The sequence below is a fragment of the Theropithecus gelada genome, chromosome 7a, assembly GCF_003255815.1.
Source record: "Theropithecus gelada isolate Dixy chromosome 7a, Tgel_1.0, whole genome shotgun sequence".
Classification (NCBI taxonomy): Eukaryota; Metazoa; Chordata; class Mammalia; order Primates; family Cercopithecidae; genus Theropithecus; species Theropithecus gelada.
The window spans coordinates 7,874,521-7,898,856 of NC_037674.1; the positions used below are offsets into that span (position 1 = coordinate 7,874,521).

Genomic DNA, 24,336 nt, shown 5'->3' on the forward strand with positions numbered 1-24,336 from the left:
ATATATGAAGTTATATTTTTGAAATACCAAATTTCGGCCAGGCATAGGGACTCACGCCTGTAATCCCAGCACTTTGGGAGGCTGAAGTGGGCGGATCACGAGGTCGGGAGATGGAGACCATCCTGGCTAACACGGTGAAACCCTGTTTCTACTAAAAATACAAAAACATTAGCCAGGCGTGGTGGCCGGCTTCTGTAGTCCCAGCTACTCGGGAGGCTGAGGCAGGAGAATGGCGTGAACCTGAAAGGCAGAGCTTGCAGTGAGCTGAGATCCGGCCACTGCACTCCAGTTTGGGCGACAGAGCGAGACTCCGTCTCAAAAAAAAAAAAATTAGTCGGGCGTGGTGGCCGGCGCCTGTAGTCCCAGCTACTTGGGAGGCGAGGCAGGAGAAAGGCGTGAACCCGGGAGGCGGAGCTTGCAGTGAGCCAAGATCGCGCCGCTGCACTCCAGCCTGGGTGACAGAGCGAGACTGTCTCAAAAAAAAAAAAAAAAAAAATTCAGATGAAGCATAGGCATTTTGATGTATTTCAATTAAATTCCACACAAAACCAGTAAATTGTAGTGACTTCATTTTTTCCAACCACAAAATGAAGATAACAATTGATAAAGTAAATTCAGAATTGAAGAAAGTCTCTATGCATCAATAATAAATACTAACGCCAGCATGGCCAGTGAGCCTAGAGCCATTTAGTGGATAGTGTTTGTCCTGTTGAGTTTAGCACGCATTGAAACAAAATGCAAGAAGCAGAAGAGCATCCATGGAAGAAAAAATACTGGGAAAGAGACTTGACTTCAAAATGAAAGGCCGTGTGTCACGTAATTGAATTTTGCCAGCCTCTGTTCATCGCATAAAATTGCTGTAGATGACAATGGATTTGCTGTCTAGAGCTAAGATAAATAGATCTGGATTCTAACCTCATCAGGTTTCTTATTTTGAGACCCCTCCTTCCTTCCCAGGTACTTTACTCATTCTCCGTCTTGATGAAATTTGCAGTGCCATATTTATTGTGTGGCTTTATATGTCGATTTTAGTATTTGAACAAATTTCAGTGTTCAACATTGCACATAGTAGGTGCTCCATAAACCCTCATTTAAGAATCTGGGACTAGCTGGACATACTTCTACAGTATGCTGGGAGTATGGTTTCTCTTCAGGCCAAAGTGGAATTTCAACTGATGGTTTGTGTGGAAGTTTAGAAATAACGCTCAGAGCTGGTATTTCTACAGATGTTCAAGTTTATCACTTTAATGAAAGTTTCTAGCTTCTTGTATTAAATGTCCTCATAGTTTTCCTGATCAGTAAGAGGCCCCTCAGAGCAGGGTATACCTTATCATAGTCACCATTAAAAGTTCTTAGGACTTCATCTTCCGTCCCTCTACCATTCATTGCCTCTTCCCTCTTGAAGCTAAAAGACTTTGAAAACAAACAAACAAACAAAAAAACACGTTCTAGAAGTTGGCAAAATTAAAGGTGTGCTATAGTGGTGATCTGGCACATTGTAATTGAGATTGAGAAAGGAGGTGAATGACTGCCACAGAGGTCGATGGAGCTGAAGGAAATGTAGTCAAGTGGTTTGTATGCAGAATGTGTGGGTTGAAGAGCTGTGCGGCTCCCGGTGAGAGGCTCACTTATCGGGGATGCAGTCTGCGGACGCCTGGCGAGTTAACTTCCACCTGCTGGAGGAGGGGCCGGGGCGGAGCTAAGATGCGGAGGAAGGTGACGCACGAGCTCTCCAGTTCGCCGGCTCCTGGCCTGACCCCCACCAAGGCCCATACCGCAGTAGGCTCCTCGGGCTGCTCCTCGGTGAGTACAGCTTTGATGTCGGCTCGGCCGCCTGCTGCCAACCGGAGATTTGGTATCGCCAGTGGGGGAGGGCGTCCTGCTAAAATCCTGGAGGTGGAGGCTGGGGTGAGACAAAGGATAGGTAGGGGATTAGAATGTTTGGCTATCAGTAAGGGGAAGGGAGTACTGAGGGAGGAGATTGGGCAGTTCATCAAATCAGAGCGGCTTTTGCTGGAATGGAGGTGAAAGACTGCATTCAGAGTGGACAAGGGAAAGATGGAGATGGAGAGCCTCGTGCCTGCCTGCAGCCTTTTCCATCAGAATTGCAGATTTTGCTGTTAAAACAGCTACTCCCAGCTCTTTGGAGAGCGAGGATTTGTATCTAGTGACTAGAAATAGGCCTTTTTTTTTTTTTTTTTTTTTTTGCAGAAAAAGAAATTGGAGGATATAAAAATTTTAGTTTCAGTGAAGGAAATGCACAATTTTGCTGCCTCCCATCTCTCCATCCCCCATCCCCCATCCCCCATCCCCAGTAGAAGAATGATTAGAAGGAGGATTTGCGCAGGGCATGGTGGCTCACGCCTGTAATCCTAGCGCTTTGGAAGGCCGAGGAGGGATGGATCACCTGAGGTCAGGAGTTCGAGACCAGCCTGACCAATATGGTGAAACCCCGCCTCTATTAAAAATACAAAAATTAGCCGGGTGTGGTTGTGGGTGCCTGTAATCCCAGGTAGGGAGGATGAGGCAGGAGAATCGCTTGAACCCGGGAGGTGGAGGTTGCAGTGAGTGCAACAAGAGTATTAAAAAAAAAAGGTATTTGCAAGGCTGCTGCCTGAAGCATCCATCCCAACAGGTTAAGCAGCTGTCGTAAGCTGCAAGGATAATGTTCCCTTGTTTTGCAGACATACTCATAGAAACCAACACTTAGGACAGGCTGACCCTCAGGCTAGTTTTCTCCCTCTGACCACCACTGCCTCCCCGAATTCTAACCTCCAGAACTGTAAGGCAATGTTACCAACATAATAATAGCAATATAGGGGCTCATTCTGTGCCTGGCATTGTCCTAAACACTCTTAACATGTATCACAACAACCCTATAAGGTAAATGCTTTTATTATCTCCGTTTTGCAGAGGAGTAAACTGAGGGATTTGCCCAGGATCACTCAGCATGTGGCTGAGTAAACATACCTCAAACTACCCCAGCAGATTGCAGGGCGGGATCTAAGCAACATTTTCCTTCCTTTCAGGATCTCAAACGTATTGGATGTTTGCTAAACTAAAATGTTTTCCTGCCACCACTCCCAACCTGCCTGAGCTTCTTTACCATTTGTGTTTTCCTGACTCCCTCCTGTTAGCCTTTTCTTCCCTGAGACTGGGAAAACTCAAGATGCCACTATCTCTTTCTCAAAATTGAGGCAAGTTTGGTTTATTTGTTTTAGTAAGAGAGGGAGAGAGTAATGAAGTTAGGAGTAACGCAGAACTTTCAGGGAGCTACAAGGAGGATAAAAATTATGAGTAAGAACCGCCATTCCAGCCTAGCTTTCCCAAGAATGCAAACAGAGGGAAATGGATACCTGCAACTGTTTTGTTTAATACCTTTCTGCAATGATGTTCTGCCTAGCATGGAAACTTAAGACAGAAGCAACCTGCTAAGGATTTTTAAATTACATCCTCTTTCTGGGTGGTCCTTGAACCACAACCTGGAGTAGTTGCATCATTATAATTGTATTATCACAATTGCTGATTGTAGCCAGTCAGTATACATTTGGTCTTTTATCTGCAGGTTAAAAATGGTCTCCAGGATGGTCTCTACCATGCTATCTGGCTTACTGTTTTGGCTGGCGTCGGGATGGACTCCAGCATTTGCCTACAGCCCCCGGACCCCTGACAGGGTCTCAGAAACAGATATCCAGAGGCTGCTTCACGGCGTTATGGAGCAATTGGGCATTGCCAGGCCCCGAGTGGAATATCCAGCTCACCAGGCCATGAATCTTGTGGGCCCCCAGAGCATCGAAGGTATTTACTATGTTCTGATGGTTTGAAGTTTCCATTAGCATTTTAAATAATATATTTGTGCACTTCTCCTCACAATAACCTTATAAGTAGATGCTTTTATTATCCCATTTTTTTTCAGAGGAGGAAGCGAATCTTTAAGAGACTCTGCTTTCTCATGGTTTTCCCTTTCTTCCTCTACACAGTGTCTGCATACTTACATATACACACCCACATGAGAATGTAAGTCCTGTGAGATGTGGGACCTTATCTATCTAATTCACAGTTGTAGCCCTAGCACCTACCACAACGTCTGGTACACAATAGGTGCTCAATTAATGTTTGTTGAATGAATGAAGGAGCATCTAGTGTTATCGCTAAAGAAAGGTTAGAACCCAGACCTGATGTTTTCTCCTCACTGCTGATCTTACTGAAATTGTGTCGTCAGATAGCTGCCTTTTGAGTCAATGCCAGCCAGGACTTGTAAAAGAGCTTCAAAATGTAGAACCTACAGGATCTGACTTGATTCTTAGGAATGACTCCAGTATACCCGAGAGGAGACAAAAGAGGTACTGACATTAAGAGTTTACGCTGAAAGCTTTTGAAAATATTTAAAAATATAACAATTTTATTAAATAATAAATTAAGAATAATTTGTTTTAAGGTGGCAAGACCGTTTCCCCCCTGAAGTTTTCCAAGTTTCTGGCAATGTGGTCATAATACTTGTATTAGTAAGCAGTACCTCATTTGTTTGTTGTTTAATGATCTGTTTATAAAGAGAATCTAGCTCCTGTGAGCTGGTGACGCAGCATTAGACAGATGCTTTATTTCCATGCCTTGATTTTTATCCTCTGATTCTAATGATCTCCTTCTCCACTACGGCAGAATCCTAAAGAGGTAGCATGGTTAATTTAAGTTAAATGCAAGGGAGCATTTCCTTATAGCTCAGGGATTTGCCCATGGAGTCGGTCCGAAGGAAAATGAGAATTATCTCTAAAAACATACCAAACAAATGCTGTTTGTTCCCTACAGATTGTTTATGCACTATTTTGCCTGAGTCTGTGATTTTCTAAAAATGCTATCTGCCCCAGGGTTCTGTGAATGTCGTGAATATTGTTGATATATGATTCTCATTTTTGTTTTGTTACCCATAGTTTCTAAGCCTCGTTCTGTCAAATAAAATGGGCCCAAATAAAATGGGCTTATCTGGTTCGAATTGGTGTTTGAAAAATAAAAATAAAGTGGGGTTTCCAGCTCACTCTTACCTGCAATCAGTGGGTGCTGTTAGCAACTGAATTGCAGGCCTTCCTCCTCTCACTTTGTGGGTTATCGACAACATGTTTTCAACCTTTAATGGCTTGCCCCGATCTTATTTATTTATTTATTTATCTATCTTTTTTGAGATGGAGTCTTGCACTGTCGCCCAGGCCGGAGTGTAATGGCGCGATCTTGGCTCACTGCAAGCTCCGCCTCCCGGGTTCACGCCATTCTCCTGCCTCAGCCTCCCAACTACAGGCGCCGCCACCACGCGCGGCTAATTTTTTTTTTTCGTATTTTTAGTAGAGATGGGGTTTCACCGTATTAGCCAGGATGGTCTCCATCTCCTGACCTTGTGATCTGCCTACGTTGGCCTCCCGAAGTGCTGGGATTACAGGCGTGAGCCACCGCGCCCAGCGCCCTGATCTTATTTTTGATTACTCATCAGTTAGCAATGCAGTTCAGATATGCTTCAGTGCACCGTGTATTTCAGCAGTAACCATATCCTCCCAAGCCCAGCCGGTTGCTCACTGGTCTCCAAGACATAGCTAAATGGTTACTGTTGTTGTATTATCCCCAGAAACAAATAAAGCCACCAACTGTCCAAGGGACTGATTCAGAGAACCATGTGCTGTGAAATGGGAGCTCTTAGGAGTCAGAACTGGTTGTGCCAGCTGACACTGATGATGGCCTTGGATGGCCTTGGATGAATCCAACCAGAAAATGTGCTTTCGTTTTCAGAACATTAACAGCTTCAGGTAAAAGATGGCTCCTCAGTGCCAGCTGTTCATTTTCCCCACAGTTCTAGGCCACCAGATATCTAGCCATTAAGATAGAAATGTATAAACATTCACATTTGATGGCTCTGAATAATTTTAAATCTATATTGCCAAACATTAAAATACCCATGTTCTGCCGGGCGCAATGGCTCACACCTGTAATCCCAACACTTTGGGAGGCCAAGGCGGGCGGATCACCTGAGGTCCGACGTTCGAGACCAGTGTGGCCAACATGGTGAAACCCCATTTCTACTAAAAATACAAAAAATTAGCTGGGCATGGTAGCGGGCACCTGTCATCCCAGCTACTCGGGAGGCTGAGGCAGGAGAATCGCTTGAACTCAAAAGGTAGAGGTTGCGGTGAGCCGAGATCGCACCATTGCCCTCCAGCCTGGGCAGCAAGAGCAAAACTCCATCTCAGGAAAAAAAAAAAAAAAATCCTTTTTTGTAACACTGACTGTTGGACTTCAAATTTTTCACTTAGAAATAGAGACCCAAGGTTATTTTCTTAATAAATACCAAGTGGAGAAAGAGTCCTGTGGATGATAGGCTCCTTGAAGAGGCAGATTCTAGAGCCTCTGCTCTGCCAAGCTTTGGCTTTGGTAAAGGAGCGGCAGTGCTTCTGCTTTACCACAGGGTGGCAACGATTGCTTCCCATTTGAGGATAGGAGGGTGAAGCAAACCTTGAACAATAGGGGACCCTCAGTTTCTGGCTAGTCGCTCTCTGCAGTTGGAGAAAGCAGTGCAGCTGACTCTTATGTATCTTGACTAAAATCTGTTTCTAGGTCATCCTCACCCTGGAGGAACCAATGAGAACATTGGGTTTGTAGGCCATCTTTGAATGGACTGGGACCCCCCCCATTGCACCCGTGCCTTTGGAGTTACATTTTGTCCACCTTGAACTTCAATCCTTAAAGTCTCTGGATGATTTTCAGTTTTCTCTGTTGAGCAATTGCATGTTTAGTAATGAGAAATTCAAAAGAAACAGGGGGAGGTTCTTTTTGGGAGGGGGACAGGATAGGAAAGATGAACATGATGACATGTTTGTGTGTGTTTAAGGTGCCCTGGGTATCCAGAAGGCACTTAGATGTGTATGGCACAGGAGAGACGTCTGGGAAAGGAAGGGTTTCAGAGTCATCCCTGTGTCAGTGGTGGCTGATGCTGTAGGAATGGATGGGGTCACCCTGGGTGGGTATCGAGAACAGCAGGGCACCTAAGACAAAGGCCAGGTAGATGAAAGGAAACTGGGATAAATCGGCCAGAAAGGAGAAGAACCAGAAAGATAGAGTGTAATGAATACAAGGAAATAGTGTTCCGAGAAGGGGCAGTGGTTACCTCTGTCAGGATCAGCGGAGAGGTCACATGAAATAATAAAAACCATTGGATGTCAAGTGTTCACTGCGGGTAGCAACACGGAAGTTACTACTTTGTGGGGCCTTTGGGCAGATCTGGCTCTGGGGAGTAGTGGGGGCCCACCGCAGGCGGCAGTGCATAGAGGGGATAATAGGAAACAAAGAAGAAGATACAACGTATAAATATGTTCCCAGAATGTCAGGTAAAGGGGAGATGAGTAATAGCTGTGGAAGGATTGGGGGAAGGGTGAATGATTCAGAGCTGAGGAAGGTTTCTGTTAAGGTTGTTTTAGGATGTGAGAAATTGAACTTGCTGAAGTGCTCATTGCCAAGAACCAGCAGAGAGGGAGAGTTGAAGATGTGGGATGGGGAGCAGCAAGTGTGGAGGTGGTAGAGGATGAGGACTGGAGCACAGGCGTTGGCCTGCGTCTTAGGTCGTTCCTTCCTCCATTGGGAAAAAAGGAAAGTGGCAAAGGTGTGCTGGGATACAGAGCTTTGGCGGTTTTGACCTCAGGTGTTTGCAAGCACTGTACTAATTCTAGCCACCTGCTCAATTAAAATAAGAATACAAGAATGAAATGCATGCAGTCTCCCAAATCTCTTTTCTTTGCTTATACATTTCATACACCACACTGATAATGTCTTTCGATGTTTTAAAATTTTGGACAGCGCTATTTTTAACTTTTATAGCTATAACTATTAGTTATTTACTAGTTATAAACTTTTAATATTTATAACTCCTAGATACCTTGTAGATCAAAAGATCTAAAGTGTTATCTTTGTCTATTTTATATCTTGCTTAATAGTAATAAATGGGCCGGGTGCGGTGGCTCAAGCCTGTAATCCCAGCACTTTGGGAGGCCGAGACGGGCGGATCACGAGGTCAGGAGATCGAGACCATCCTGGCTAACACGGTGAAACCCCGTCTCTATTAAGAAATACAAAAAACTAGCCGGGCGAGGTGGCGGGCGCCTGTAGTCCCAGCTACTCGGGAGGCTGAGGCCGGAGAATGGCGTGAACCCGGGAGGCGGAGCTTGCAGTGAGCTGAGATCCGGCCACTGCACTCCAGCCTGGGCGACAGAGCGAGACTCCGTCTCAAAAAAAAAAAAAAAAAGTAGTAATAAATGTTTTAGTGAAGCATATACCTAGAACAAAATAGAAAATAATCTTAATAGGGTGTTGGGGAATTTTATGTGAACACTTCATGTGTCTTTGAAACAGTACAATGTAAAAAATTAGTACAGTCTTATTGCATGCACAAAATGCGAAATAATGTGAATCTTTCCCAAATAACAATTTGTGAAGAATCACAATTTCAAAGTAGTAGGCTTAGTAATTGTAAACAATGATAGCAGAATTTGTCATCATCCTCAATTAGGATTGTTCTTGAATTTTGTGAATTTTCAATCACATGAGTGAGATCTTTAGTCCATTCCTTAAATAAAATGTGACTATCTTAGAATATCAAAGAGGGACACAGAAAACCAGATAAAAACTCCTGAAATTAAGTTTACTGTATGGCAACTACTAATTGCTCTGCCAGTTGTCTGACTATAGAATAATCCTTGTGAAATGTTCACTTCTATATGGGATGGAACCTGGGCAAGTCTGAGGCCCAGTGTATGGAAGTCACTAGAACCAGATGTAAATCCTGGGTTCTCTAGAGAAACAGACAAACAGAACCAATAGAATATATAGAGAGACAGAGAGAGAGTTATTTTAAAGAGTTGGCTCATATAATTGTGGGGACTGGCAAATTGAAAATTTGTAAAACAGACTGGAGACTTGGGTAAGAGTTGATAATTTTGAGTCTGAAGACAGTCCAGAGGCAGAATTCTTTCCTTGTCACAGGACCTCAGTCTTTTCTCTTTAGGTCTTCAACTGATTGGATGAAGTCCACCCACATTATGGAGAGTAATCTGCTTTTCTTGAAGTCCACTGACTTAAATGTTACTCACTTTAATACTTTCACAGAAAAATCTAGTGTTTGGCTCATGATCATACAACTGGGTACTATAACCTAGGCAGTCTGACACATGATATTAATAGGGTGTTGGGGAGTAAAATTAAGTAACACAGTTGTCGTCAAGCCCCCATTTTCTCAGGAAAATTATTATAATCCACATAAATATGGTATTTTGCTTTTGACTGTCTCTAATACAGTCTGGGTCTCAAATTGTCTTCATGCACAGTGTCATTCTTACCCTCACAATCACTGGAGGCAGGCAAGGAGGGTGAGTATTCCTTGCCACCTTTTACAAATGTGGAAGAAGAAACTCAGAGATGTGACTTATCTAGGGATACAGCTTGTCTTCTGGTCTGTTCAGGCTGCTATAACAAAAATTCCACAAACTAGGTGGCTTAAATAACAGAGATTTATTTCACAGTTCTGGAGGCTGGGAAGTCAAAACCCAGGTGCTGGCGGAATGCGTGCCTGGGGAGAGACTGCTTCCTGATTGGTAAGTGGCTGACTTTCACTGTGTGCTCACATGGCAGAAGAGATGAGAGAGCTCTCTGGGGCCTCTTTTATTACCATCACTTTGGGGATTAGGCTTCAACATGTAAATTTGAAGGGGAACACAAACATTCCATCCATAGCCCAGCTAGTATTTGTGGGATCAGAGCCTGAGCTGGACCCTGGTGTTTTTCTCTTCTGTCTGTCCAGCACATCACACTGCTTCTTTGGCTAGTTGATCCAGTTGATTATAGGTACTGTACAGATGCAGAAAGGGTTACACCTTGACCACATGGTGGTCTGTAGTGCCTAGACAAGGCCAGGCAAATAAGACCCACTAAATATTTGTTGAAACAACCTTGCCATATTTGCTCCCTTGAAACAGCCATTGACCTCTGAGACACCAGCAAGTAGGACTCGTGTTATTCCAGTCAAGATTATCCAGCCTTCACAACCTGTGAATACATCTGGAGCATTTTGACGGTAATCACGTAAAAGTCACTGGCTTTTCTCATACTTGGTCACTTAGGACTGCAGTTTCCTGGAAAGTGCTCTACATATTTCTGGAGATCATAGAGCATACACCATATATGATCCTGGGCATAATGAACTGGTCCACTTCCATGGGACAGTTACCCATTTTCCCCTTTTCCTCCCCTTGTGCCCTTAAGTTCGCACCACTATGCCCTTCGGCTGTGATTGTTTCCCATTGCAGCTGGTGGGTGCCCCCAAGCTATGCAGCCTCAGAGTGGTCTGTTGTAGTGGGTGCTGACTTGGGAGGGCAACGGGAAATCCCTTCAGTGTATGCTATAGTCTGAATGTTTGTGTCCCCTGCAAATTTATATGTTGATACCTAATCCCCACTGCAATAGTATTAAAAGACAGGGTCTTTAGGGGTGATTAGGTGATGAGGGCTTCACCCTTACACATGGGATCCATGCCCTTATGAAGGAGGCCAGAGGGAGCTTGTTCGCCCTTTCCACCATGGAGGAACACAGTGAGAAGGAGCCATCTGTGAGGAACAGGCCCTCATGAGACACAGAATCTGCAGGCACTTTTCCCAGCCCCCACAGCTGTGAGCAACACATTTCAGCTGTTTGCAAATCACCTGATCTAAGGTATTTTTTCACAGCAGCCTGAATGGAGCAAGACAGTGTGCCTTGACATCCCTAAATACTAGAGAGTTTTTAGGGAAACATAGCTTTATTTTTTTTGCCCTTCTGCCCCACAACTTTCTGTAGGATTCACATGTTGGGGGTTGGACATGGAGACAAAGCTAAGCACTGGAAACCATAGTTTCTAAAACATCCCATCCTTCCCGTTGACCCACTAAGGCATTATTGGTTGCCTGCCGCCTTGGGGTTGGCAAGTCGGGCTCCTCTTTCCTTCAGTGTGAGCGTTCTCCAGGAGGTTTCTAAGTTCTTCATGCAAACAGACTTCTGGCAGATGTCCTCCCAGACCTATCTGTTCAAAACTCAGAGTGTTCAAGCCGGGACCCTGTTTCATGTCACCTGAGGCATGCCATCTGGAGAAAGAGGGAGGCAACAGGAAGCCTGCGGACTCACCAGGGAAGCCACAATCAACAATTTCCCACAGGTAATTGACAAAGTGGATCAGGCACATGTAGAAGTGGAATTGTGGTAACTAAATGGTATATATTTTGTGGTTTGCAGAAATACTTTTCTATATTCTGTCTCATTTGATGCAGCCTTTGAAAAGGTTAAAGAAGTTTAACATTGCCCACAATCACACCGCTTGAGCTTTACGAGTTAAATGTGCTGTTGGCAGGACAGCTGTGTTAGGTTTAAATGCATCTCCCCAACCAGCTGTCTTCTATCCTGGTAGACTAGTACAATCCTGTGATATTTAACTGAGAAACTATAACGATGCTCGGAGTCGTGGTAAACCACATGTGGATTTGAGTGGATGGTGTTTCAGGGACATGCCGCTTCTGGAAGCAAATTTTCTGACAAACTGCCCTCTTGGAACCAATTGGTGCAAATACCTTGGGCACCACAGTTGGTAAAGAAAACTATTGAAGGTGGCTGAAAGGGTTTAGCAGACCACAATTTCACACCACAAATATAACTGAGCGTGCACTTTTGACCATGGTGTGCTGTGTGATGTTAGTAGAGGAAGGGGCACTGGCGGTGGAGGCTGGGGGGACTGGGTTTGCACAGCATGCAGGAAGAGCACTGAGGCAGGATGCCCAGGGGTTCTAGTCCTAGCTCAGACCAGCTGCGTGGCACAGAACAAGTCCCTTCAGTCCCGCAAAGTTTAGCTTCCCAATCTAAAAATGGAGATAAACTGTCCAGTCCATCTCACAGGGTTGATAGGGCAGGGAAATTAAATAATATATATAAAAGTATTTTGGAAAATATAAAATGGTACACAGGTGCAAAGCGTCATTCTCATGGTCCTTAATTCTTTCATCCTCCTCTCTCTCTCTCTCTATATATATATATATAAATATATATATATATTTCCAGGTGTAAGTGGCTTTGGGATTGGAAGATCGTCATATCTTTCTATCTTAGGTTCCCTGTGTCCTTCACGTGGCCTCAGAAAACTGCCCCCAGTAGTTGCCTGTTAAACTTTGCCAGAATCAATTTCCCACCTGGCCTTAAGTGCTCTGCTCTGTGTTGGTGTTAACCTTAGGAGTGAGAAACATGTGACTCTAATGAGGATGGATGCTTTCTAAAAACTCATAAATAGCAACTTTTCATACTTAAATTTGCTCTGTTCCATTCTTGCCCTTGTGACTTTACAAATGTCGTATTCTGCTGTGAAATAGGTTATAGAAGCAGGTTTAAAGGGAAGGAGACTATGCTGCCAAACTAAAAGTGAAACCTGTCCATGTGGATATAACAGATGTCAGTGGAAGAAAGGTGTGCAGAATTGAAAAGCTTGCTCTCCGTGGTTTGGGAACACACTGTCCTCTTGTGGACATCTCTGGCAGCCTATGATCAGTACACTTCTTTGAGCCAAATAGCCTATCAAAATATTATCTAGTACATTTCCACTGGTATTTACTCAGTAATTACTGAGTGCCTACTACATGCCAGGAACTGTGGCCCTAATATGTTTCAAAACCCATAAACATGCATCTAACTTGTTTATATAGGATCCCCATCAGACACTATCATCTTTTAACCTTTCCAGTGAAGGTTAAACTCTGACCAGAGGAATTGAGTGTGTTTGCAGAAAATCAGAGATGGAACAGAATTAGACTGCTTTTCCCCTTACTTTCCCATTCCCTTACAGCATGTTCCATTGGTACTTGAGTCTAGAGGCATCCAGAGATGTAAGAATAACAAAACACAACAAAGATTAGGAGTAACAAAGTGTTTTCATGCAGTGCCTCACCCCAGTGAGGTGGACCGGCTAAAAGGATGTGATACAAACTGATATCCAGGGAATGGCAAAGAGGAGTACCTGGGCCTGTCCATCATCTCTTATCATGACTCACAGCCCTTGTTTAAGGAACTTGAAGTCTAGGCGGGGGAGAGGGACATCAAACTTAAAATGCATAGCTGCAACCTACTAGATAGAAGCTGAGAACCCTGTATGTGGATCAGACAGACAGTCACCACTGGAGTTCAGGAAGGGGATAGGGCATTGGCCCCCAGAGAAGACCTAACAGATCAAACTTGAGCTAGACTTCCTTGAGGAGGGGTAGATGGTAAAGATTCAGCTTCAGGCAAGAAGAGCATCTGGGCACAGTGGCACATGGTCTATATTACTCAGGCCCCTAAGTTCACCTGGGAAGCTCCAGCCTCTCTTCTGCACCTTGCCCACAGAATGTTCTGTAACACCTCTCTGCCCTTACAGATAAAAAGGCTGCCCCAAGTCTAGCGATACCCTCGATGGCAGCAGGGGTGGTAGCAGTGTTATTGGATGGGACGGTGGGTTGGATATTTCCCTTTGTTTTGCTCAAATACATGCACAGATGGCACCAACACCATTGGGATCTCTGGAGACTGAGGTAGGTATTTCTTCAGTCACTCAGCACGAACAACTGTCAGAGAGGGCCAAGCGTGGTGGCTTACACCTGTAACCCCAGCACTTTGGGAGGCCGAAGCAGGTGGACCACGAGGTCAGGAGATCGAGACCATCCTGGCTAACACGGTGAAACCCCATCTCTACTGAAAATACAAAAAAAAATTAGCCAGGCATGGTGGTGGGCGCCTCTAGTCCCAGCTACTTGGGAGGCTGAGGCAGGAAAATGGCGTAAACCCGGGAGGCAGAGTTTGCAGTGAGCCGAGATCGCGCCACTGCGCATCCTGTACTTGCACTGCACAGCATGTGCCAGATAATCTGTGAAATGGGTCTTTCCTCTAGGAGCTCCACCTTTTCCAAGTGATTGTTCGCTTGGACATATTTGATTATAAGCTCCCAGAGTGTCAGACACGGACCTCTCATGGCAAGTTAGACCATCCCAGGTGCCCAGGTGGCAGTGCAGTGAGTGGGAGGAGGAAAAGTTTCCTGCTGGCTTTTGGTCTGACCAAGACAGAGGGACACTGATCCAGGGCCTAAAATGACCATGGCAATAGGCCTTGCCAGCAGGGATCTGTGGCAGGCTCCTGGCACTACTGGTCATTTCCCCCAGTGGCCCGTTCAAATTTTTCTTTGCATGAGACAGAGATTATGGCTGAGGAAACAGCCAGGCCAGAAGGCTAGCCTGCCCTGCAGAAGCCCAGGGGACCTTCCTGATGCCATCTTTCTGGTACGACCGCTCAGCAGGCCTGTGTCAACAAGCCCTGCACGGTTTGGACAAGATGTGAGTGACTAAGGTTTTCCTCCGGAGCAGCAGAAATGGATGGGCCTGCTGGGAAGAATCCCTCTGCTGTAAACTACCTAAGACCCCTGTCTCCTGAATTGAACCAGCGGGTCCCTTCTCTGTATCTGGCTTGCTTTCCTTAAAAAAAAAAAAAAAAAATATATATATATATATATATATATATATATATATATATATATATAAATCTTCAGCAGATGATGGGAGGAACTATTTGCTGAGTTTGTCCAGACTCTGAATAGCCTTTGGTCACTGAAGTGTGCAAAAACATGGCAACAGTGCAGTTGCTGTGGTCTGAAATGTTTGCAAAGGAAGAGAGGAAAGAGCAGTTATTCTGACAGTAAATGATGCATAATACTAATACTGGAAGGATTATTTTTTCCCTGTGTGGTCAGTGAATAGAATTTTTGGCAGTCGTCTATCATTTAACTAGGTCTGTATGCAGCACCCAGGAGCTTCGTAAGGGTCTCTGGCTTTTTTTTCAGTCAGAGTTTTGGTGCCTAGGGCTCTGGGCTGTGGACAGGCAAAATGTACCTGCAGGCAGGGGTGGTCAGCTTACTCCCAGCTTGCCAGATCCGTGGCTCTGACGAGAGTTATCAGTACCTACAGAGCTTCCTCCTGCAGCCTGCCTACCCACCCAGGCCATCTTCTGACACTGCCTCAATGTGTCCGTGCTCCCGGGCAGATCAGATCACCTCCCTCACTTGGTTTGGACATCAAGGAGACTGCGTGAATGACCATCAGCCTCTCTTCGGTCTACCCAAAGGTGTCAAGTATCCAGCACTATTCTGATGGAGAAGCAGTAAGAATGAGCCTATCTTAGATCTATTAATAGAGCTTATTCAGCAGAGGAAAAAGATCCAGCTAACCCAGATGACTGCATGAGCCCTAGGTCATTCACATGTAGCTTTGGTGTGTAATGAGAGATGCACGCATGATACACAAGCTGCTGTCCTTGGGTGCCCTGCACCCCTCTCAGGTGCTCTCCAGACTCAGCCCTCTGACTGCAGGGCAGACCCCAAAAGGATATCAGCATTTCACCTCGATTACCCCTAGTACTTAAGACACTTGCCTTCATGAGTTTTGGGTAATCAATATTGTACAGCCATCAATTTAATTTTTTCATGGTATCAATCTGATACTCAAGCTCTAGAATCTGGGAAGAGCACAACAAAGCTTACCTGACTGACTCCACAATTACATTTGAAATGGATAATTGAGATATGATTTAAAGGGTAGAATATATTTTTTCCATAATTGCAAAAGTTTGCTATAACTAGCAAAAGGAAATACAAAATTGAGTAATAGTGTTGTAGGAGAAGGAAGCAAATACTTATTTTGTATCTACTGTGTGCCAAACGCTTGTTATTTTGCCCCCAGAAATCACATGCAGATGATTCTATTTTACAAGGGAAAGTTGAGGTTTAGAGCAGGTGAGCAACATGCCAAGATGGAACAGAAGGGGCAGGACCAGGATTCAAGTCAGAGCAGGGTTTACACCCTTGGCACCATTTACATGCGGGTCAGATAATTCTCTGTGGTGGAGGCGGCATCCCCGGCCTCTACCCACTAGATACCAGTAGCATTTCCCCCATTTGTGACAAGAGAAAATATCTCCAGGCAGGGCGCGGTGGCTCACGCCTGTAATCCCAGCACTTTGGGAGGCCGAGGTGGGCGGATCACCTGAGGTCAGGAGTTCAAGACCAGCCTGACCAACATGGAGAAACCCCGTCTCTACTAAAAATACAAAATTAGCCAGACATGGTGGCGCATGCCTGTAATCCCAGCTACTAGGGAGGCTGAGGCAGGAGAATCACTTGAACCTGGGAGACAGAGGTTGCAGTGAGCCAAGATCACACCATTGCACTCCAGCCTGGGCAATAAGAGTGAAACTCCACCTCAAAAAAAAAAAGAAAAGAAAATGTCTCCAGACATTGTCAAATGTCCTCTGAGGGTCAAAATCAGACCCCCTGTGGAGACCCATGGCTCTAGAGGCTTTGTTTTTTCTGCCATCGCACGCTCGGAGGGAAATTTTGGGGTACCTTTAAGGATGCTATATGGATTACTTATGTTTCAGTATTTTTTTCTTATGAAGATAATAAAAGCTGTTGCAGATCATTTAGAAAACAAAATAAAGATTGTTTATAATCTTACCACCTAGAGATACCCACTTTCAACATTTGGCTATGTTTTCTTCCAGTCTGTTTTCTGTGCACACATAGGTAGTTTTTTAAATCATACAGTAAATCTTTTATCTGTATTTTTATACTTAATATTATATCAAGAGCCTATCCCTACATTAAAATCAATGTAATGATTTTTAGTAGCTGCATTATATCCTATTATATGTTTTTGCCTCAATTTACCCAAGCATTTTTCCAAATGGCCATTTAGAGTTTTTCCAGTTTATCCCATCATAAACACGGCTTCAATGAACATATTTGTGTATAAACTTTTGTGTCCAGTCTTGATAAATTCTCTGGGGTATGTATTTCTATGAAAAGAAGAAGAATTGAGTCAAGCTCTGTACCTATTGTTTAGGCCCCATTTCCTACATGCTGTCAGGTTGCTTTCTATAAGTGTTGGACTTTTTGGCTGTGCTCTCTCTCTCACTCGTTTGTGGGTGTCTTGTCTCACTTGTTAACTATGAGTATTACCTTTTTAAAGTATTTTAATTTGATAGGCAAAAATGGCATCTCATTGTTTTATTTGTATTTATTTGATTACCAATGAAACAGAATATCTCTTCCTATTATATAGCTATTTGTTTTTCTTAATCTCTGAAATATTTGTTAATACGATGCATTGCTTCTTTATTAGATTTAATTTGTGTCTATCCACTTCAAGATTTGTTTCTTTCTATTTTCACATGTAGACTTAAAACTATAGTTCTTTAAGCTGTTCAGCAGCCGTAGAGGAAGACTTGAGGCAAGAGTTTGGAGGAGAGATGAAAGGGAGTGCTTTTGTATAACTTGGAGATCAACTATAGAATTAACTGAGCCCTGAAGTTGGAAGAAGAGGGAAGAATGGCAAAAGAGGAGGTAGTGCAGAGGTTTCCGGTCAGGATTTCCTGTAGTGGCCACCAGGTGGTGCCATCTGCCCGGGACGATTTGATGTCTCTGGTGCAGGAGAGCTGGGGAGAGTATTAATAAGGTGGTCTCAAGTGAGGTGGTTGGAGTGCCGTTCATACATGTGGGACATTAGTTGGGCTTCTGTAATTAACCTGTCAATGATCGCGAGTTGGTGCACGTGTGTTTGTGTGTAGAACGGGGAAGAGAAGATTAGGGCTGTTAAAAAAAAAGAATATATATATATAAAATATACATATATAATATATACATATTATATAATACGTATATATAAATGGCAGGTTTATTGAGATATAACTCACATATTATACAATTCAACAATTTAAAGTATACAATGTAATGGTTTTTAGTATATTCATATAGTACAATCAATTTTAGATTTTTTATTGCCCCAAAAGGAACTCCGTTCCCCTTATCCATTCCCCTCATCTCTGCCCCCTTACTCCTTCCCTCAGTCTCCTTTCCCCAGGCCCTGGAAACCACTACTCTACTTTCTATGTGAATTTGCCTCTTCTGAACATTTCATATAAATGGAATCATAGAATAGGTGGTCTTTTATGGCTGTCACTGCTTGTCCTAGACAATGCTACACTAGCTTGACTTTGTGGCAGGAGGCATCAGGGTATCCAGATAGACTTAACTGTTTTAAAAGAAACAGCATTTTCAGGCTGGCTAGGATCATCACAATTACCTGGGAAGCTTAAAATGAAAGATTCCTGGCCCCTAATCTCTCCAGGAATTCAACTATGGCAGTTCCAGGGAGTCTGAGCTGCTTGGGATTTTTTCATTGCCACCAGTGATTCTAACGATTGCCTAGCTGGAAGCAGTGGGACTCCAGTTTTGAACAGAGGCATGAGAAGAAAATGGTATTTCCCTGCAGATGGGCTGTACCAGCTGCAGCTTCAAGTCCAGTGCCTCTTGTGGGAAAGGAACCACACCCTTGTCATTCGCCACATCTACACTGCAACACTGGTTCATCTCAGACTATCATCTTTGACTAGGCATGACAACAGTGCATATTTGAAGGCCATGAAACCAATGATATTAGCCTTGTTTACTGTTCATCTGGAGAATATCTCCCATGTGGTATGAGTAAGAAGAGCACTGAATTTGAATTCTGAATCTCACCAGAGTGTTCCACTGACTAGTCTCAGGGCTACTGTGAGCACCCAGTGAGAGTGGCCACGAGAGGTGACACACCGCACAAGTCAGGGCACTGGAATCATGGGACAAGATGGGACTTTAGCGAATATCTTGTCCACCTGCTTCATTTCATAGTAGAGAAAATGAGGCCCTGAGAGGTCAAGTTCTTCACTGAGGGTCATATGCCAGCTATTAGTAGTGTAGCCAGCACCAGGGTGACCTAGCCTTTGCTCCTGTTTCTGTGTGCCCTTCTTCCCTATGTTGCTCTCTTTTGGAATCCGAGGAATCACATTCAATCCCTTTTCATTTTCAGAAATGAGGAAACCCAGGCCTCATTTGTCCATGGCTACAAGGCTAATTGATTTATATTTGCTTTGGATGACTAGGAGGTAAAATAATGACAGATGAAAAATCCAAGATGGCATTTGTATACCGCTTTTAAGAGCAATCCACAACAGATTCAAATTTCATGAGGCCTGAAACTCATGCAATTTGAAAAGGTTTTTCAAGAAAAATAAAACACAATTGCAAATGAAAAGGTAGGTTCCAGGCCTCAGAAGCAGTCTGCGCCCATGAGGGGCCCTCATTCACTTCGCTATAAATCCACCTCCAGGAGCAGTAATAAGGAGATCCCTACTCACATGTGTGCTGCTAGATTCTTCTGTTTGCATAAATAGCATGTGTCCTGCTAAGTCACCTCCACTCTTACAGAATGGAGGCCACGCGGTCAGCAAATATGTATTGAACATCTGTTATCTGTAAGGAATACTGAAGGAAACCAAGAGAGGAAAATAAGCTACCATCTCTAAGTCAGGAGATGAGACACAAAGGCAGAAAGGAGGAATTCTTCCCCTGGGCCAGGGCGCCTATGGGAGCCCAGCCTCTAGTAGGTTTCCAGTTTTGGTCTCAGAGAATCTTCCTCTCATAGTCATTCTTCTCTCTCTGCCTATCAAGTGGGGAAGTGAATGTTGACATGAGTAAACCCTTTGGGGTTTTTGGATGAAAAATTTTTCAAGATTTACATGACATTTTTGGGGTTGTGCCTACCCAAAAAAGTCTCATATCTCACATCACTGCCTTGAAATGGATTACAGGTGCATTTATCCATCAGGGCCACATTCATCTAAATGCACCTAATGGCACTGAAACAATTAGAATAACATAGGCATCCTGAATAATCCATGCCTCTTCTCAAGAAATTGTTTTCTATTTTTATTTTTGTAAAACAACTTCTTTATTCAGTTGTGTTTATTTAAATGATCACAACAGCATTAGGTTCTGGTTTGGGGTGTTTTTTTTTTTTATTTGTTTGTTTTAAGTCTAGTTTCTGACCCTTTCTGAAAGATACAACATGGAGATAGGCCAGGAGGGAAACTAGTTTTAGTGTGTTCTCATTACATTCATTTTATGTCATTTTTAATTATTAGGTTTACATTATTGAATTCCTGTGGGGAAGGAGGAGTCAGAGCTGTGAAGAAGTCATAAGTTCCTATAGGTAAAATCAAGTACTATTTGTCTGTAGTCAAAATTGCCCTTTCCATTGATAGGAGAAACGACTGGGCCTCCTTATCATCCAGAGTTCATTTTGTTTTTCGTGGCAGTTTCACTGTCTTTGGGAATTGAGCTTTTTGACACGTTAAAGCGCGAGGGGCATGAACACCTTGGCAGGGTTTGCAGTATCTCCTTCGAGTGCAGGATGGAGGGCTCCAGAGCTGGCAATTTGAGGAATGGCTGGTGGCTTCTGATGTCACAACCAATCCTGCCACTCATGTGTCCCTCCCTGTTTTGAATCATGGATCTCAAACATCCTCAAAAGCTCTTCCATGGTAATTTCAAAACTCTGAACAAATCAATCCTAAGAAAAAATAAACATGCAGAGGAGTGAAGGATATTTGGGATATGGTTCTAATTAAAATTTTTAAGTTTTCCTTTTCAGAATCCTGTATGAGCTATTAAATATGAAAAAAACTTCTGAGTAGGAAACCAATAAAGGCCATTACCCTTAGAGATTTTGAATCTTATAATAAACAAATAGGTCTTCTTTTCCCCGAATGTTTCTTCTTATCAACACAAGGGAGTTGAGTGATGGCTACAGCTCTAAAATACTGAACATGGCTGCCTACTGAATTCAGCGTACATACGTTACATAAGATGCACATACATACTTTATTTCTATTAGCCTGTGAAACAGTGAACATGCCTGCTCTTATAAAGCGTCTAGTAAAGGAACTACAAAAGAAACACATCTACTGGGCACTCTCACACTGGCTGAGGTAGGTTGGAACCATCTGGATGCTTGCCTGTGCCATAGTTAACCATACTGACTATCCAGTTTGCCAGTTATCCAGGCCCATTTACCTCTGGTCCCACTCAGCGAGCCCTTTGTCTATTTCTCTGTTCATTGGCACCTAAAGTCAAGGAGAAAGAAATGAATATTTATTAAGTGCTATGTTTGTACCAGTTAATCTTCTCAGTGAAGTATTATTATCACCCCTGTTTCACAGAGAAGGAAACTAATATGCAAAGGGGTAAGATAACTTGTTCAGGACCACATGTTTTTTAAGTATCGAGCTCATGCATTATAAAGTGACCACACTAGCTAACATTTATGAAGCACAATATTTGCCAGAATTCTTGCAAAAAGCCTTATGAGGACTATTTTATTTTATCCTCATACCAACAGCTTAAGGATGGTATTACCTAAATATTCTTTTTTTACAGATGAGGTCATACAGCTAGTGTGATGGAGCCAATATTTAAACTCAAGCATCTGGATTGCAGGCTGCACTTTTGATCACCATGCCTAGCTTTCCCTACACACCTGCTCTGACCGATTTGGTATTCACGGGCCCATGAGGCTACTGAACACCTGAAATATGGCCAGCTCGAGTTGTGATGTGCTCCAAGTATAAACTACACACCCTATTTGGGAGACAGTATGCAAAAAAGAATATAAAAAGTCTCGTTGGCAATTGTTTATATCAATTACATGTTGAAATGATAATTTGGATATATTGGGATAAAAATTAATTAATAAATTAAATTTCACTGTATTTACTCTTTGAAGTGAGAAGACTAGACAATTTAAAATTGCAAATGTAGTTCCTATTCTGTTTCTATAGAACAGCACTGCTATATACTAATTTAAAATAATATATAAAGGGGACTGGAACTGACTCAGGCCAACGTTATTTTTCATCAGTAGTTCTAGTTAAAAATTTGGTTGGAGTGAGTGGATGGGAAGGTTGAAGCCATTTTTAAAGGTAGGTTTGGTGTTTTTATGAGTTTGAGTTATGTGTGCTTTCTTCACCCCTTTTACTATGTGTAGGTAAGAGACTTGCCATTTTTAAGGATGAAAAGAATTCTGTGAGGTGTATTTCCAGTGTCTGTGTGTAGTGCTGCAGCTGTCTGAGCGCATCGCCAGAGGCACCTCTTTTGGCCTGTAAGGCACGAATCATTCACCACTGTCTGCATAGCTTTGTGACCGCCTTTGAGTCTCTTCTAACATAACATTGGCTTCTGGCTCCAGGTGTGGTTCCTGGCACAAAGCTGATAATAAGCAGTGAATACTGTTTTGTTTGGTTTGTTGTAGTTTTATTATTTATTTGTTTATTTATTTATTTTGAGACAGAGTCTCACTCTGTTGCCCCAGCTGGAGTGCAGTAAGTGGCGCGATCTCAGCTCACTGCAGCCTCCATCTCCTGGGTTCAAGTGATTCTCCTGCCTCAGCCTTTCGAGTAACTGGGACTACAGGCACACACCAGCACGCCTGGATAATTTTTTTGTATTTGTATTACAGATGGGGGTTCACCATGTTGGCCAGGCTGGTCTCAAACTCCTGACCTCAAGTGATCCGCCTGCTTCGGCCTCCCAAACTTACAGGATTACAGGTGTGAGCCACTGGGCCCACTTTATTCTTAATACCTATTGCCAGGCAGAGGTTGCATGGATATAAAAGAGAGAAATTGGGAATATTTGTATGAGATGGGAAACCACAGGCCAGGAAAGCATTACCAAAGAGTTGTAGAGGATTTAGTCTGAGCCCCGTCTCCCTCCCCAACACACACACCACATGCCATTCCGAGGCTAGAATTAACCCCCGCTCCACCAACAGCAGCCACTGAAAAATAGTAATAACTGCCAGGAACTCAGAAACAGAAAAGAATTTCTACGAGATTACTGTCCAAAACAAATGTTTATTCTAGCCATTTATAAAGAACACTTACGGATTTACGGCAGTTTAGGATAGAGAAAAAGAAGTAGGGGAGTGGTAATTAATGCAGGTACAAATTTGTAACGCCAAGTGAGAATCACGTTCCTTGTCATGGCCCAAAAGGCCTTGTCAGATCCAAATGGAGTCTCCTCGTTTTAGTCTACAGACACATGGAGGGAAGCGGCATGATGGAATAATTACATTCGCAAGCCATGTACCCCCAATCTGTGCTAGGGCCACTCCCCTGGCCAGTGCAGAACCAGGCCAGCTGGTGGAAGGGGCTCTGAACGGGCACAGCGCTGCCAGGCCCTGCCACTCCCACCTCATCCCATCCAGAATGGGCCCAACACAGTTCTTGCTTCCCCTTATTCACACCCCTTCAACCATAGTCCCCAGTGACCTGCTTCCTTTGTGAAGCCCAGGCTGACCGGAAGGTGAGCCTCAACAGAAACCAGCAGAGAGCTGTGGGTCTGGGGCGGAGGGTCACCTCCACTGTCACGGTGTCTTGGTGTTAATGTCATCGGTTGGCTCAGCCATTCGTTGCTTCCGTCTTCCCTAAGCTCCTGCAGATCTCCTTTACCTGTTGCTTTTGTGTTGGAAGCTATCTCCTTGGACGCTGGGGCACTAATTATAAACTTCCTGTGCATTTACCTGGCTCTGCTTTGGCCCCTAATGACTTTATTTCTGCCTGCAGGATTGTCATTGCCATTGCCCCTTTTCCTTACCTGGGAACCTGACATACTCTGCTTATCCCTATAGCTGGCACACCAGGGGGTCTGGAATTCTGTTGGTGAAGACACTACTTGAAGAGAATAATCCCAGAAATCCTCTAAGTTGCAAATATATCATACAGGAGCAGAGTACCACATGTGAATTAGCACTCATTATCATGTTAGTAGAGAAGCTTACCCACAACGATGATCCGTAGGACCTGCTATGTCATTGAGAACAGAGAGGTGGGGCTCAGGACAAATGATGTCATAAGTAAGTACAGTTTCAGAAAGGAAGATGAAGTGGGAGCTTTAGATAACTGGAGGTGGTAGGCCTGTATGTGGAACCAGATGCTGGAGGGCCCACGTCCATATTTTTACTTTACAGTTTTGTGTCCATATCCTCAGCTACTCCCCACCACCACCACAGTTCTATAGCCCATTATTTTTTCAATATACCTGATCCTCAACTCAAGCTGCACTCTGACCCTCAGCTCAGCCATATAATTTCAGCAAAGATTATAAAACAAAGATTTTAAAGGACAAACATGAGCCTTGACCTTAGTATAAAGACATGCTTAGCCTTCATACGAGTTGCCAAGTTGAGACTTCATTTCAGACAGCAAATAAAAGTTATATGAAGGAGCTAAAAGTACTACTGCAAATTACCTATTTGAATTGACTTTTTCCAAACCTGCTAACTTCACAGCTCTCCTAAAAAGGCTTCATTTCCAGGTTATTTTATTTTGGGGTTTTGTGTGTATGTG

At 43.6% G+C, this 24,336-nt stretch overlaps 1 protein-coding gene across 3 annotated transcripts in view; it reads left to right on the forward strand.

Annotated features, from left to right (window-relative positions):
• Positions 1-1,581: 1,581 nt before the first annotated feature.
• Positions 1,582-24,336, forward strand: part of SCG5 (secretogranin V) — a 51,352-nt gene continuing 28,597 nt past the window's right edge. For all 3 annotated transcript variants that reach the window (XM_025390688.1, XM_025390689.1, XM_025390687.1), the window contains exons 1-2: positions 1,582-1,803; positions 3,566-3,798. In XM_025390688.1, the coding sequence (XP_025246473.1) occupies positions 3,573-3,798 (226 nt within the window). In that variant the 5' untranslated portion in view covers positions 1,582-1,803; positions 3,566-3,572. The remainder of the gene's footprint in view (positions 1,804-3,565; positions 3,799-24,336) is intronic.